This window comes from Cygnus olor, chromosome 3, assembly GCF_009769625.2.
Source record: "Cygnus olor isolate bCygOlo1 chromosome 3, bCygOlo1.pri.v2, whole genome shotgun sequence".
NCBI classification, from domain to species: domain Eukaryota; kingdom Metazoa; phylum Chordata; class Aves; order Anseriformes; family Anatidae; genus Cygnus; species Cygnus olor.
In genome coordinates this window covers 38,390,555-38,407,587 of record NC_049171.1, presented here as the reverse complement: position 1 = coordinate 38,407,587, position 17,033 = coordinate 38,390,555, and the positions used below count along the sequence as shown (strand labels likewise).

Sequence of the window (17,033 nt, the reverse complement as noted above, 5' to 3'; positions counted from 1 at the left end):
GAATTTGACTCTTCTAGGTGGTAGAAGAGTACACATTGTCCGCAATACATACAGAGCATTCCAGATGTGGGAAAGTCAACCTGCCAATTCTCTTGCTGATCTGTCCATCTGCCTCCTCCTACAAACTCCTTCCTGCTGACTGATGAAGTTATCATCCCCAGCACTAAAGAAAACACATGCTGTTCCTCTCTGCCCATAGCAAGAAAGAATGCCTCCATTTGGGAAGTAGAGGGCAAACCAGCAGAAAAGAACATATTGATAAAGAATAAATACTTGTTCAGATGTCATACTGTGAAACAACAAAACACGCTTCACTAAAACGGAATAACAGTACCTCACCTGCTTGCCCAAAGGATACTTTGGGAGAGAAGATGTGAAAACATGAAGACATCGCAGAACTGGAAAATAATTTTCATGGTAAACATTCAGATCCTCCAGCAACCTCTGTACTGTTTCCTACAGTGACAGAATAATTGCTTTATAAGTCATTCTGACAATCATTTGTTTAAAACTCTCACAAAGTACTTAAAATGACTCTGGGGTTTTGACATTCTGGTGTGCTGTGACAAATCCCCAGCATTAAATTAAGACCACCATGCAGAAAAGTTTTATTTCAACAGTTTGCTGCAATCACACTGCATAAACTTCACTTTCCTCTTCCATCTCACTGAAGAGTTGTTATTGATTAGCATTATCATCTTATCATTTGTAACTATATTTAGCTGTTTGGCGTGTCATCTCACAACGAACAGGACTATACTTTTAATATGCACTGAGAAATTATATAGCTAATTTTATTCAAATCTTTATTATTTGCATTTTTATATTACAAGTATATTTAAAAATATATTTCTTACATTCTGGGTGGTTCCTGTTTTTACTAGTGAGGTATACATAAAAAGAAAATTTCACAGAAAAATGTTCTAGAGTTGTTGTTTCTACGCACTCTTAAGTTGTCTTGCTTATTCATAGATTGAGATCTTCAGAAAAAATAAATCATGTATTAGGAAAAAGAAATTATGAACTGCTGCTATTGAATTTACCAGATTGCACCTCATTATCACTGGCTTCCCTTGGAAGGATATACAAGGCTTCTGGAAAATCCTACTAGCAATTTCTGGTAGCTGTATTTAAGTATTTTAGGCTCATTACATTTAAGTTCATGAATCAAAAAATCTTCTCTCATCTGACTTCAGTCAAAGATCAAAAGACAAAAACAGGGCTGTCTACATTTTTAGTACCATTTCCATCAACTCTGAACATACTATTCCAAATGGAGAGGAAAAAACACAAAACAACAAAAACAAAACAAAGAAAAAAAACACACACAAACCACTGAAATTCACTAAAGTTAAGCTGAAAATACAGATATCAAACATAAAATAAAACAAAAAAAAACACAACAATAATAACAAACCAAACAAACAAAAACAAAAAAGTTATGTGCTGCTGGCAATATAAGGAAGACTGAAATGGAAAGATGTGAGTATCATACTGCAGGCTGAAAAGTAACGAAGATACTTAGTGCTGCAGAGAGCTTTCCAATGTTAAAAAAGGTTTGAGATGATAAAAAGCATTAAGATGTTTCTCTCCATAAACTTTTTATCTATTAAAATTTAAGGGTCATTGGTTTAACAATCATTTAAACAACTTCCAAGTCATACCAAGTCCCTAAGACAGACATTTATAAGATGTAGTTAAATTCTAAGCAGGATCATTAAAAAAATAAATAAATCTTCACCATAAAAAAGCTGAGAGAAGGAAACAAGTTCTGTTTAATGCTGCTAAATCAATCTTATTCCCTCAACCTGAGAGCATTATAGCATCTATACTCCCCTCATCTGGTTTCTCAGATCAAAACCGATGAGGTTACATAAATTAAAATGCAGTAAGACTACGTATTTTGCCAAATAACGGAGTGGGAAGACAGTCAGTTTCCCTCCCTATTTCTGCTTTAGAAGAGGTTGAAAACAATATCAGAAGGCCATGCAACATTCTTTTCATATAGATCGACATATTTACATAATTTCAAATAAAATTTGCCATGAACACTTTCAGACAACATTGTAATTAATTAGGATGTAAAACTGCCAAGAGAAAATGCATTTAACCCCAGATTATTCTAAATAGGTGGACCTCCTCCCATAGTTACTAAAAAAAAAAAGTGGTAACAACATGGAAAGCAAATAGCAGCTGACACAGGATATTGCAAGTTTGGCTGATAAGCCTGAACGGCAAGCTTACCTAGTCCTGAACGTGAACAGTAAATTTGTATGAAGAACAACCGTAACATCTTTAAAAGTATTTCCAAAGTTAGAAATGATATTGTATGTCAAGAATATGTACAGGCATACAGAACAAATCTATGCAAAAGCTTATCAATGCAAAAGCAGGGCCTTTCCTTCCCAAGCAGGTAACGCTACCAGCTTGGCAATGCAGTAACAGTCCTACTGCTATAGCAGAGATTAGAACTAGCGCCTTAAGGTACAATTGGTTGGAAGCATCACATGCACAAGAATTCCAGCTTTCTTCTCCCCAAACTTCCATGGTGGGGATAGACTTACAAAATAAGGGGTACGTTATACTTATTAAACATACTGATGGATATTAAAATTTAAAGTAGCAGCCCATTAAATGGTGTTTGTTTAAAGAAACAGCCACTGCTGCTCATTTCCACTCCTTCCTTCTTTCATTCCTGTTATTTCAACAGAAGCATTTATGCGCCTGCAGAGAGAACAGGTTGGGGAAATTACTCTGCAGAAACAAATCCACATTTTTGGGGTGTGTTTTTGTTTTTTTGGTCAGGTTACTTTAAGTTGGATTGTTTCTCTGATTATATTCATAGTGCAGTCATGCAAGCTGTTGTGCTGGCACATCTGCTGAGGTGTGAATAAACAGCAAAGAAACAGCAATAGCTTAGCCTATTTTTGACACTGAAGACTACAGATCATAAAATCCCATATAAATCATCTCTGGCCTTGACTACTAGAATTGCATTGCACGCACGAATTTGTTTGCTCTCTTCCAACCATTAACAACGTTCTTCACATCTGAAAAGTTCTAAAAGACCAGGAAGACCTGCTAGGATACATTAATAGAATCAGGGAACAGTTTGGGTTGGAAGGGACCTTAAAGATCATCCAGTTCCAACCCCCCTGCCATGGGCAGGGACACCTCCCACTAGGTCAGGCTGCTCACATAATACTAGCTTTATCTCTGGTTGTACCATTTGTCTGACAGGTTAGCTATACCTGAGATGAAGTTAAGAGAAATGCTTTATCCTCAGCAATGCATCTACAGGGAGTGGTTCAGCTAATGAAAATTACAAACGCATTTCTCTTTCACTGTATGATGAATTCCTAAAGTGCTCACAAATAGCAGTAGCCTGATTTTAATCACTTGACAAACCTCCAGATAAGCATGCAACAAAGTTTTAATTCTGTACAACATCTGGTGTGAATGTGCACCTTGGGACCCAGTCTGCCCTACTGAGTTCAATCAGAGACTATGGAAGGGTAAGAGCTTATGAAGTAACCTCTAAGATTACTTACTCGTTCTTCAACCATTGCACTCTCAGTCTGAGTAAGCATTAAAAGACCAGGCCATAAATAAACCTTGCAACCTTCTTTTTAAGCACTCTGATTTCTACACATAGCTAAAAGGTGATATAAGAAAAGCTGTGCAGCTTTTTATAAAGGTATACCCAGCAAGCCTAGAGATTTGGAGTTATGACTTGTGGATTCTCATTCTGCATTACTAGATATGAAGCACAGTATGCACTGTACAAAAAATGTTATACAGATGTATACGTCCTAATCATGTAATTTATCATCTTCCAGATATGCCAATACATTTGGAAAGTTACTTTTTGCTCTCCAAAGGCATTCTTAAAATTTTACCTTTAAGAAATTGTCTGTTGTCAGCAGTGCAATCTGCTTCTCTGATGCTTGATTTTCCACGTACCTGTATGGCAAGGAAAAACGGAAGCACAAAAATTATGATGTAAACTGTGCTTAACAGGTTATAAGGTTAAAAACTTCAAAACGTTTATGCTAATATAAGAATTTACTTGAAAAGATTCAAAAAGGGACAGCCAGATCACAGCAAGTTGAAAAGCCACAACTAAACCCTAGAGATTATGCTCCATATCAGCTTAACAAGTCGAGAAGCGATTTATGGTAACTTGTCATAATAGCTTGTTTCTGTATTAAGTACAAGAGGAAAAAAAAAGTCCAAGTGATGCAACAGACTGCAAACCACAGAAGCTATACTCTCCATACCAGATGATAAAGGGTTCCTGAAAATATTTGGAACTGTCCTCCTTTTGATGAATTTACCTTTGCTATACAAACATATGCTCAAGTAGCATACAGTTATCAGTTAAGTTTATAGATTCCTTTTTTCTTTTCCAATGCTGACTAAATATGTGAGCGTCCCAAAATTTATTTCCCCCTCTTACCTTCTAAAAGAGGGCAGCCTTCGAATGTTTTCACACTGATTATGTGATAAAGAATTTATTCTCTTCTTTAATTCTCCCTGATGGCAACACAGTACACTAAGAGGCTGGGTATAGAAGTGCTCCACAATGCAGAGCTGAAAAAGAAAGCAAGAACCAGTGACATTAATAAAATTCATCCTCCCTGCTGTATCTACCTTTTAAGGCTTTCTTATCCCTACAGTGCATATTCTATAATGGTAGTAATGGCACTCCTTTAAAAAAATTCATTACAGTTCATATATATTCCGCAACTCACGTCACTACACTACACTGATTATTCAGTTTTAAATACAGTCATGTAACTACCTTTTTGCTCTGTGCACTATTCATATGCGGTACCTCATTGTTTCCCCTCTTGCAAAACCATAACTATAGCCTGTCAAATATTTTCTATTCATTTACGGAAATTACTGCATTCTTTAGGTTACATATTCAGCTCTAATGTTCATAAATAACAGAGTACATTTAAAGATATGAAAAGCAACTGCAATATATAAGCAAACTTATCACATGTTCTCACTTCATTTTCTGTTTCATGTAGACAAAAAGACGCTGCTAAGTTCTTACTATGCACAAATAAATTATGCTCTATCATTGATTTCATCTGTGCTGAATATTCCTAGTATCATGGCCTAGCAGCGTATCTCAATCACATCCAGTCTTAAAAACACAACAAAACAGATGAACAAACCACCTCACCAAAACCATTTAAAACTAAAACGAAAGGGGAAAGACACTTCCTGTCAGAAATGTTAACATCAGGTGGTCATCCCTTGTAAAATCACTTAGGAAATCTGATCTGAAATTGCTTCTTTGCACTTTACTTGAGTATTTTAAAGCACAAAGACACAGCCATACCCTGTGACGGCTAGGACTTGTACTTCCGCATCAGACCAGTGGGGAATCATTAAATTATGGTGACTCTTTCAAATAAGAGGAATTGAAATATACAGAAGCCCGCGTAGGTCTGTCTGAAAGAATGGGCACTACTGCATGGATACTTCTCCAAGCCACGGGCAATCACTGAACCTTAAAAATCAAGGAACCCAACACACTCTCAATGTGTAGGACTGTAAAATAGCAAGTTTTACTAACAGGTTCCTTTGTGGCACCAATCAAAAAAGAAACACAATTTCACAATCCTGCATTAAAAGATTCCTCAGAAAACTCTTGTCCACAATCCAGAAAAGCTACACAGAGACTCAGACATGGAAATACATCTAGATACAAACATAAGCCAATAAAAAAAAATACTCTGCATGGACTTTTTTTTTATTATTAATTTTTAGTAAACTTTATAAAGTCTTCCACTTTGCCTTCCAAGAGGGTAACTCTTCAATTGCTGCACAGCTACTTGGAGCACAAGAACCACCTACTCTGAGGCACAAAGCAAGTGGTCCTACAGCTCCTATTTCTCTGTAAAGGTAAGCAGTGTGCATTCAGAAATTATTCCAGAAGAGTTCCAGTGGGAAGCGAGGAAGAGATACTGGTGTAGCCTACTCACACCATGACAAATTCTGTTCACAGCCCAAGAACCTGGTACAGAGGAACAGAACAGCAACTTAATGCACATCCAACTGGAGAGTTCTGCCAGAGGCGTCAAGCCACAATTTAACTTACAGCAATATAGAGGCCTTTCCTACCCATTAAGGCAGGTCACCTTTTTAAGTTCAACTTTTAAATATACCTTTCTTTTGTGGCAAAATAAGCTAATAAAGTGATTTTTAAATGCTTCCTTATACGTGGCCCTGTAAGTTTTTCTTTAAAACTTTAGCAGAGAAACACCCACCTGTTCACAGAACCAGGATGTTTTCAAAGGGCATTTTTTTCATTCACTTCAGTGACAGCAAGAACAGGATCCAAAACAATCTTTCAATGTCTAGTAATAAGACTTCATTTTCAGCACCCATTATTTGAGATCTTGTTACCATCACCTACCTGAAAGCCTTTGATAAAATTCTGGACAGAAAAATCATGGTACAAGAATATGTTGATGAGAACCTGCAGAACTTTCTCACTCAGTTTAAGTGGAAACTGGGTTGTTAAAAGAACCTAAGGGAGACAAAAAGGAAAATGTAGCCATAGGAGAAATTCTTTCCTGAATTCAGTTTAGCAAAATTTGTAAGTACAATTTAATACAACTCTCAGCATATGTTAACATGCAACTAAATGAGATACTAAATACACTGCCAACTTGTAAAAACTGTATTTCTACTAGAACAAATACCTGTGCAAACACTTTCAGTTTATTATTACACCCCATTTTTCTAAGTTCCTTTTACTAATAAGCAATGTTTGAAGTTAGTTTTAGCTTAAGGTTGTTTTTGCATTATTTTTTAAGTTACAAACAGTAAAAAAACAGATCTCTGTAACAACCAAGGATGTCACTACTTCCAGCATGTTCAAAAATCCTGCAAAAAGTGTTACACCAAAAATCACAAAGGCAAAGTGTCTGTATGAATAACTGTTGGATAACTGCTAATTTTTGACAAGTGGCAGAATTAAAGCTGAGCTCATTTTTTAGATTTGTTTTAAAGGCTATCCTTTTCTGAACAAAGCCAAACTTGGATCAAAGCACTAGTCTAATGAAGATGTGGGAATGTCAAAGTGTAATTGTACCAGTATGCATGCACAGGTGTCAACGTAAATCAAAGATGAAAGCAGGTGTTTATCAATGTAGAGAGGAAGCTCTTGGTATTAATAAGCTGCTCTGCAGTTATGAGTAGATATTTCCAAAATTGACAGCTCAGGAACAGATTCCATTCCAAAAGCTTCAGAAAAACTTGCTTGTAGAGGCCACACATATACACTGTTCTTGAATATACACACTCCTATTTAGAAAGGGAATTACCTTGTCAATTATAGTAGACAGGTGCTCCTTACAGGAAAGGGACTGGAAAAGCTCTATGCACAGCAGAGAGGAAACAGAGTGAGGAAGTAAGCTGTGGATAATCATTGGAGATGTAGCGATTCCAAAAATCAGTACTAGAGGTAATTCACGGATATGCTGACTAGATCATGGGGTGGGGAGGGGAGAAAAAACATAATAGTTACATTATAGAAAATCATAAATCAAACACATTCTATTACTACTACAGCACTGAGCTCAAATGACTTACCTGCAAGAAAAGGACAAATTAAAAGATTTGTTGCCAGTAAACCAGAAGTTTTGATGAGGAGTAAAAGGGGAAAAAAAAGGAAGCTACTTAAAGCCTTAAAGCAGAAAACCAAATTAAATTATATTTTACGATTCAAATTTCAGGAAGCAGCATAAAAAGCATTTTCAGTTATAGTATTGCACTGACCCTATCTTCCCAAAAAGTTATATTCAGAGAAATGAATCTTAGCATTTGATTTTTTTCCAAAGAAATAAAGAAAAACGAGAATAGACTTTGAACAGCTAACAGTCGCAAGAACATTTACAAATTTTAAACAACTTAGTAACAACAAAATAAATATGAAACCTCTCTGAAGTTCTATCTTCCCACTGTACTTTAAAAAAAAAAATTCAACTTCTCCAGATTCCATCTCCTACAGATAGTTTTTTTTAGTATATGCTTTGAGAACTGATAGCCAGGACCGAATGCTGTAGTCACTGGGAACAGCGTTAGTACAGTATTTTCAGTATTATTTCAACATTATATTCCTTTTTTTTTTTAATTGCAGTTTCAAGCAGATACAAATTCTGCTATCTTAAATCCCTTCTAGGTTAGAATGGACAATTTATTCATTTTCTCTTTGTTGTTACCACAGCCACGCTTTTTGACCTTTCAGCTGTCACCCCACAATTATTTCATTTCTCTAACTCCTAAAAAGTCCTTGCTATAGAGTTAAACATAAAAGGGAGGGGGGAGCCTTAACGACACAAAATACAGTCTACTTTAAAAATTTATTTGCAAATAGTAGACTGTGACAGACCTGAACTACACTTCACTGCATTCCATATGCTCATGATGAGGTATCTATCCTTGCTACAAAAACCAAAATAAAGCATAACACTTAAAAAACTATTAAAACCTCATCTTCCCCTGCCCTACAGCCTAATTATTTTGAGACGATTATGATTTCTGTTTTTACATCTTGAAATGCTCCCCAGAGAACCTATCTGCCAGATTTAAAGTAGCAAAAAATTTTATTGCAGGCCTCACAGCAAGTGAAACTGCTTAGCCATTTTTAGAGGTGATGTCAGATGTTCATGCTGCAACTGAATTAACTCTACAGCTGCAGCCCTGATCCTACTGTAACTGAACAGAAGATGCTCTTTTTAGAGAGTAGCAGGGGTTATTGATTGAAATGCTGGAGATGATATTAAGGAAAACAGTAGTAAGGAAGGACAGAAGCACCTGAAGTAGTCAGTTACTCATTACATATCCTGGTCAACATATAAACTATATAAAACCAGAGAATTTCTATCACTTCTATTAGCAAGCTAGAAACCTTTAAACAGTTTACACCAGTATCACAGATCACAGAATGGCCGAGGTTGGAAGGGACCTCTGAAGATCATCTAGTTCAACCCCCCCCGGCAGTTCTAAACAGTTGCCAGTAGAAAATGGGTAACAGAGTGGAAGAACAAAACTTCAAGTCACATTACCTGCTGATAACTATGAAGTCTTGAAGTACTTTTGTGGTGAAACTTTCCATATCTTTGAAGATAACCACAACTGGAGGAGACTGCCAGTGTCTGGAAGAAGTTCTTTTTTTGCTTGGAGTCTCAAAATCTGTTTTCTTTAAAGCCAATGGTTATACGTTAATAAACAGTAAAATAAAAAGATTGAATCACACGTGTACAATGTTATAATGCTCCAAAGTGATGTGGCTGACTTTTTTTTGTACATATTTCGTATGTATTTTGCTACAATTGTACATATTACAAGCATCTAGAACCGCAAATTTTCTTCTTTCTGTCCTGCATAGCAGGAAGTGCAAAGAATAAATACATTTTTAAAAGCTAAACAAACAACAACACATTCAACAAGGACAGCTCTGTGGGACAGAACCAGTAAAAGTGTGTTGGGATTGAGGAAAAAGATTTTAGTTAGGTACCTGGAAGTTGCCCATTTTCTATACATTTACACAGTAATAAAAACTGCAGGTACTCATTAAACTTTTATTTAACACACTGCTCACAAAATCAGTTCTAGCTTTTATTCATGACAGAAGAAAATACTTGAATAAAACATCATTAGCTTTATTAAATGCAAGGATAAAAACTATTTACAGTTAGTTTGTCACTGCTTTTCAACACAGTATGGGTTGCAGATGCCATACTGCCACTAATAACATGATGATAAACATGATGACATACAGCACTAAAATAGTGCCTCTCCCCCTGTTCTTTCTTGAAGTTTTGTTTTAACAAGCAAAAGATCTCAGCGCTGCTGGGAGAATAGCATCTGGTATGAAGTTGATACTGCATTTTAAGCTTCTGGTTCCCATGTAAACATATCATAAAATAGTACTTTACCCGATTTTCAGAATGCTGACATTCGTACCTCATCAGAAACTAACTCCACATCTGTTACAGATTTACATTCAAATCACCTCAGTCTCAGTCATTTCTTAGCATTAAATGAAAAGCTAACTTTTCCCATTTTTTCACTTCTCCATATAAATTTGAGGTATTCAATTTCCTTTTTAGAAGAATCTTAAGGTCAGACATTTTTGTAAACTGCTGATATGAAAACCAAGATCATACCTTTGTTACGCTTTCATACCAGGTGATTAGAGAAGTCATTGAACAACGTATTCTATTGTGGGAAGTCTGTACATAGTCGTCTTCCTCTGATGAGTCCACATCTACATAGCAGTTCATCAGCTGCCCCAAGAGCTTCTGCATTAGGTTTTTTATGCCTTCACAACACGTTTTTAGACAGACAATAAAGATATTCAGTTAGATGCCTAGAATCTTAGAGCTTCCCCAACTCATGCTCTAAGAAATTTCCCCAAGTTATTATTTTTCACTTTTCTAATTATTCTCCTCTCTCCAGAATGCACATCTCACGCTCCATAGTGCTTCAAAGTATTCATGGCATGAATGTTGTTAATGCAGTAAAACGTATCCTATTAAGTTGCCTAGATAGCAACAATTCAAGTTAAGATGGTGACCTTGCACCTTTCCTGAACTCCACAAATGCTATCAGAGTGGCCTAAAAATAAATGAAAAGGCCAATCAATAGCTCTGGGGATGCTGCTGTGAGTGATTTAAACCTTTTTATTTAAATAACCTTTTATATTTAAATAAAGAGCAGGGGATTTTTTTTTCTACCCATTTCTTCTGTGCAATTAAGCAGTTAAAAAAAATGAAATGCATACATACATGATCTGATCAAAAAAGGGGAAAGCCAACCTTCAGTATCAACATGCAATACACAAAACAACACGCTCTTGACATTCATACTACAACAATTTATTTCAACCTTCACTGTCTTTAACAGAACTGAACAACAGAACTGTACACCTCTTAAAACACAGTAGGCTTTGCTGTGATGTTAACGTGGGATTGAACAAATCTTTAGCAGGCGTTCAATATCTCTCCACCCTATTATTCTTACCTTTGGGGCAAAAACTAGTTAACTGACAACTTACTCAGATGAAGAAGCAAAGATACTGCAGTATTTACCTGGGCAATCTTTGGCCTGCAGCAAGGCTACATAAGGAGTAACTCTATTCTGAAGGACTTCTGAGAGACTTCTGAAAGTCAAGTCATGATCTGTAACATTTACACCTAGAAGAAAGACAAATTAAGTGCATTTTGCTGTGACTTGTGACCACAGTGACTGAATGATAAACTGAACAATGGACAATAAAACAGAAGCTACCACAAATATTCAAGGAAGGAATGAAAAGCATCACACCATCTATGAGGTAAGATGAAAACTAGCACAAGATTAAACGTGCATATTCATACTAGCCAACTGAAAGGAACAGGGAATCACTGTAAAGATGGCTCATGTAGTACTTTGCCTTATTTTTCTATGGAAGATTTCTCATGGGTACAAACCTGCAGGGATTGTTTTTCTAACTTCCCTGCCACTCATAACCGCAGAAGACATCCACAGTCATCTAAGCACTGGAGACAAAAAGATGAAATTTGCTTTCTCTAGAAAAGCAGCAGTGCAGACACCTGAGACGTGGATCCTCACGGGGCTTATATAAGGGGAGAAATTACTGAGTTTCAATGAAATACATTCTGAATTTATTATGAACCACTCAACTTTTACTGCCTTTGTGAACATTCTTAGTCAAAGAAAGAAAGAAAAAGTCTCTCCAGAGGGCAATTCACTGCTTCTTCCAGAAATATTCAAAGCAGGAACTTTCTGCTACCTACAAAAGACTAACCTTCCAGGCTCTGTTACTGTTCACACAATTCTGCAGCACAGGTCTAATTTTAGGTTACCTAACATGATCCAGTGAAAACATAATCAGGTTGCCCTGAACCAGGTTCAGGTTTAGTTAAAACATTTGAACCAAAAAAAAAAAAAAAAATACTTCAGAACTTCGCTAACTTCAATACTAAAACCTTCGGCTATTTTTTCTCACCCTCTGCTCCTTTTCCAAGATAATGATGCTTTTCATGTAGAAAACTACATGAAAAGATGCACTGCAAGAATCAACTCATTAACATTTATCAGAAAAACAGAGGCTGTATAATCCCATGGTTAGTCGCAGAAACCACCAAGGAAATTAGTGCCAAAAATGAGGACAGAATCAAAACATCTCCATAGCATCGGAGCGGGGGGGGAAATAAAATCATGACCAGTTGTCTAAGATGCACCTCTAAGGAAGGTGTTCCTTACTGCACAACTAAGTACACAGACAAAAGGGAAGCAGGTCAGATCTTTCTTCCTTTTCCCAGCCCAATCTCTTCTGTTAACATTTTTGAAAGCTGATGCTGCTCACACTAATTGCTGGAAATCAGCAATACAATTTCTTTGATCTCTGTATCAACTTGAAAGTCTCTGTAAGAGAGCAGATGGACATAACAGAATGCATCTTAAAAAAGTTACCTAAGACAAGAGCTGCAGTAGGGATTTCTTTGGACTTCATCCGACAATTCCATTCTGCTGTCTTCTCTTGGAACTCGGAATGAGACCTCCTCAAAAAACTCACGAGGTTATCAAATAACTGCGTATTCAAATCTTCCTCTATTTGCTGTAAACAAGCAGAGAGTTTTTATTTATAGAAATGTGGAAACACCAGAATATCTTCATTTTCCTACCCTTTCCCTGTGTTGGATTTAACCCTTAAAACTCCAGTGCAACATCTAATGTAACACTAGTGGGGGTTTTTTGCTGTTTTTGTTGTTGTTGTTTTTTGGTGAATTATAAACTTGCCAGTTTATTCACTATGTGGAAAACACAGACGTTTCCCATCTTGGAACTTCTGGTCTAATGTCTCAACAATAACTTTTACAGCAAATGAGCTTAACTGTGTTATCACACCAATCACACCACAGCCTTTAAAGGAGGAGACAAAAACACACAGGCAAAGCATAAGTGACAGAGAAGGAATATAATGAATGTTTATAAAAACTTCTATTATTCTCTCCTGGGTTAAAAAAACTCCTGTATTTTTTTTTTCTGAGAGACCCGTATGAGAACGAACACTCAGGTCCTTCAAATTTAATTCAAATTGAAAGAAAAAAGAAGAAATAAAATAATGAAACAAAGCATTACAGAAAAAAAAAATACTAAACCATGCAACTGCCTCATTTGCTACACTGCCTTTTGCCCTTCAGGATGATCTTCATACCAGAATATACTGCAAGGTGAGAGAAGGGCAGTGGGAGAAACAACTTTTAAATGCAGATATATACTGGAAACGTGTTGTATTTCTTTTATTATGTATGTGTCTTTGAAAATCTGTCTCTAATCTACAATAACCCTTCTGATAGAACAGCCAATAATGTGCTCTGAAGTTCAGAATTATCAGTACATACCCTGGAAGGTTGATGAAAATTAAGCCCCTATTCCCAATAAAATCATGATCAACATTTCTTAGGAATGACAAGTGCCACACCCAGCTGTGAACTTGATTTTAAATGAAGCCGCAAAGGTTGTTTCTAGCTGCTGAGAGAACTACCAGAAGAGTTAAGAACACATCTCCAGGATGTTGCATATGATGCCTCCTCAAAAATCTGAGCTCCATTTCTATTGTACAGAAGAGTTCCTATCGCACACTTTGTAGAGTACTGATAAACTGACAAAACACACGCAAAATGATCTCGATCTCTTCACCCTCTACTTATTCAAAAATATTCTTCTTTTTGACATTGATTGTCTGCCTCTGAACTCACACCAGGTAAATTCTATGGCAACTGAGAAAAAACTGTAACATGACATTTCAAAAAGTACAGTTTATGCCATCAGCTTTATAACAGCATCGTTAAGAGCTTCTCCATTACTATTCATCCCATAACAATCATCAGAGCTTCTGCTTCAGAATCCATCAGGCCTTGAGCTTCTGATCACTAAGCGCATCTAATAAGATTCTGAGTCCTCACGTTGCATAGTTCCAGTTTCTGCTATTTCTTTCACTGTGAGTTCGTGAAGATGGGAATTCAGTTTGCCATACCACTACATCCTTGCTTAGCTTTCTTAAATCCATCATTCGTCTTCTGTGAAAATAGCTTCATTATTTGCACTATTCTGGTAGTTTTCCACCAAGTATTTTAGGCTGCTCTGCATCTCAAGTGACCAACTCGTTTACTTGTATGACACTACTCTGGAAACTTTGAAACAAAAGTTGAAAAATTGAACTGGCAGTTCAACCCCTGTTACAACACTAACATCCAGCAAGGTTTTGCCACGTGTGGTCTGAAAACTATTATTTGCACCTTAGAGCTAAAATCACCACGTTACAGCCCTGCACTTGGGATTTGTGTTTTTAACCTGGAACCTGGTGTAACACCTCAAATTTGTGACCTTACAAGAAGGGAATGTTTCCGAAAGCTCTTGATGAGATGTATCGCAACAAGAATATTTGCAAGACCACTGCTGAAAGCAGGGGTCAAACCCAGGATATCCTGCAATACTGGAACAAAAGAGGTAAAAAAATCACATGCAAAAAAAAAATCAAGGACAAGAGCATAATTCCTGCACTACTTTTGCCAGATTTTCACATTGTGAGGAGCCTGAGAGGATGTCATCACCAAATGCCACCACTGCAGCGCAGTTTGTGATACACATACAAAGGCCAAGAGTGTTCCACGACAAAGTACTTGGAAGTCAAATCCACTTCAGTATTCAACACCTCAGATAGGTTTCAGAGAACTGAAAAAAGACCAACACAAGCACATAGCTTGACACAAAAATGTCAGGTAGCATATCCTGGCAAACACTTCAGTGAACATCCTACCCTTAGTGCGCTACTAGAAGCCCTAGAATAAGAGTCCAAACCAGCAAGCCCTACACTTCTCAGGTATTCTACCATGGATTGTGTTTGCTACACCAGGGTTTCAAAGTGCAAAAGAAATAAAATCCTGACTGGATAAAGCCCTCAGCTACCTGGTGTGACCTCACAAAGTGATGCTGCTTTGAGAAGGACTTCAGAGACTTTGAAGGACTTGAGACTTTCTAAGGTCCCTTCCAAGCTGACTTGTCACATGATTATTTAAGTAAAAACAATTATCACCTCCAAGTTTTCCAACAGTAGGACAAAAGGACAGAAATTCAAAATTCAGTAGGAAAATATAACAGATTCCCCAGAAGCTTAGTGAAGAAAATTCTACGTATAGCATCAAAAATAAGTGCAGATAATCTGCTATTGGGTAAAGCAAACTAAGGCAAGGCCAATGCCAATTTGTCAATGTAGAGATGAACTGTCTTCCATCCGGAGCTGAAAGAAGAGCCAAAATATTTGGTGAACTTCTAGCAGCATCAAAAAACACACCACAACCAACAGCAGAATATTTAGGACAGGAAAGAATGACGATTTTCCAGATGGCAACGGCTCTGTGCTTCTAAGTAGTTAAGGGAGGCTTTTACCATGATGGGTTGTGCTGGCTGTTCTTGGACAAATATTTGCAGAGCACTAGGAAAAAAAACACTTCATCAACCTGAAAATCCTGCAGCCACTGCTGGCTATCTAGAAGCATCGTTTCAAAAGCCTTGACAACACCATGCCAAAGTAAGAAGACAAGAACAGGTTTTCCAGAAGTGGCTACAGATGTCATTGTCCCTCTAGCCTCACTGTGTAACTGACAAGGCAGGTTCTGCCAGCGCTGGTGGCTAACCTGTCAGGCTGAAGCAGCTAGTAGGATGATACCAAATACACCTCCAAAAGCTTCTATTTATTACAATCAGCACCGTGGTGTTGCGCGCTGCTTTGCGCACCCTGGTTGTTATGGTTTGAAAAGTGTGCTGACGAGTCCAAGTGAGCTGGATCATGGAACAGTAGAAACAGAATTAGAGGAATTTACGAGTTTAGCCCACAGGTCCAGATTACAAGCTCCATCCAGCTGGCTCCTACTGTATATCCCAAAACAAACTTGGGGAAAAAAAAAAAATCTCATAATGTTTAATACCCAATAGCAGGCAGAGGGATACGGAATACTTGCCCAGAATCCTTGACACCGAATAGAGGAGGAAATCCCTGCTGTACGGAAGCAATTATTCATGCTATAATACAAGCCAGCTGGCTACTCAGACACAACAACAGCATGCCATCTACTACACAACAATTAGGAGGCCACAGTTCAATATGAAATTAACTCCCATCCCCACCAGACAAACCCACTGACACTGTCGGTACTAGCGCAACAGATTCAGCTTGCAGCCTTATCTTTCACTATTTGACATCCATGCAGTTGTATTCTCATAAATCCACTGTGAATCTTGGGCTGCTATGAGTTCTGTAACACTGAGGTCAAAAGCAGCCTGAAGTCCTCAGAGGGCTGGCACACACAGAATAGAATTGGAGATAGAGGAAAAAAATAACAAAAAAAAAAAGTATGCCAGGAATTAATAATAAGAAGGTCAATTAGTTAAAACAGAAGCTTAGAAGAAGCAGCTTAAAGCATCAAAAGCATGTAGTTCTGTGGTAAGAAGTAATATGTAACTGATGGATATTTTTTTTTTTAATTTCGTACACTAGAAAAGGATTTCAGTCTTGGTCAGTATTTCTGGCCCTTTTATTGCTTTAACAAATTGTTCTTTTAAGTGTGTAAAAAGAGACCTCCAAAAACAAAGAAGCAAGCAGCACTGTTATAAATGCTTTAGTATTAGGTGCAAGACTCACCTCTGTTTCCAATTTCACGTGTTTCCATAATGACTGACAAGTAGCAAACCGTAACTCGCTATCCTCTGAATCACTGTTTCCTTCCCTGAAGTAGTCAGCTAGAAAGCAAAGGGAAACACAAATATTATTAAAACAAATCATTTTCTCTTGAGAAGAAAGCAAAGTACCCAACTGAAGCAAGAACACCTATGGATAAAGATATCTATATAGATAGATACAGCAGATATATCTATATAGGTATAAGGGAGATGACTTTTCTCTTAGCCAGTTAATTAACTGCTGGTATCTGGTAGAA

The 17,033-nt window shown here is 37.1% G+C and overlaps 1 protein-coding gene across 3 annotated transcripts in view; it reads right to left on the bottom strand.

Moving 5' to 3' along the window:
* The window catches only part of ORC3 (origin recognition complex subunit 3), a 36,979-nt gene that overhangs the window by 15,034 nt on the left and 4,912 nt on the right, over positions 1-17,033 (bottom strand). For all 3 annotated transcript variants that reach the window (XM_040553790.1, XM_040553792.1, XM_040553793.1), the window contains 10 exons: positions 16,739-16,836; positions 12,508-12,652; positions 11,121-11,225; positions 10,197-10,351; positions 9,093-9,226; positions 7,350-7,509; positions 6,437-6,550; positions 4,460-4,593; positions 3,900-3,963; positions 340-456 (listed from right to left, as the gene is read on the bottom strand). In XM_040553790.1, the coding sequence (XP_040409724.1) occupies positions 340-456; positions 3,900-3,963; positions 4,460-4,593; positions 6,437-6,550; positions 7,350-7,509; positions 9,093-9,226; positions 10,197-10,351; positions 11,121-11,225; positions 12,508-12,652; positions 16,739-16,836 (1,226 nt within the window). The remainder of the gene's footprint in view (positions 1-339; positions 457-3,899; positions 3,964-4,459; positions 4,594-6,436; positions 6,551-7,349; positions 7,510-9,092; positions 9,227-10,196; positions 10,352-11,120; positions 11,226-12,507; positions 12,653-16,738; positions 16,837-17,033) is intronic.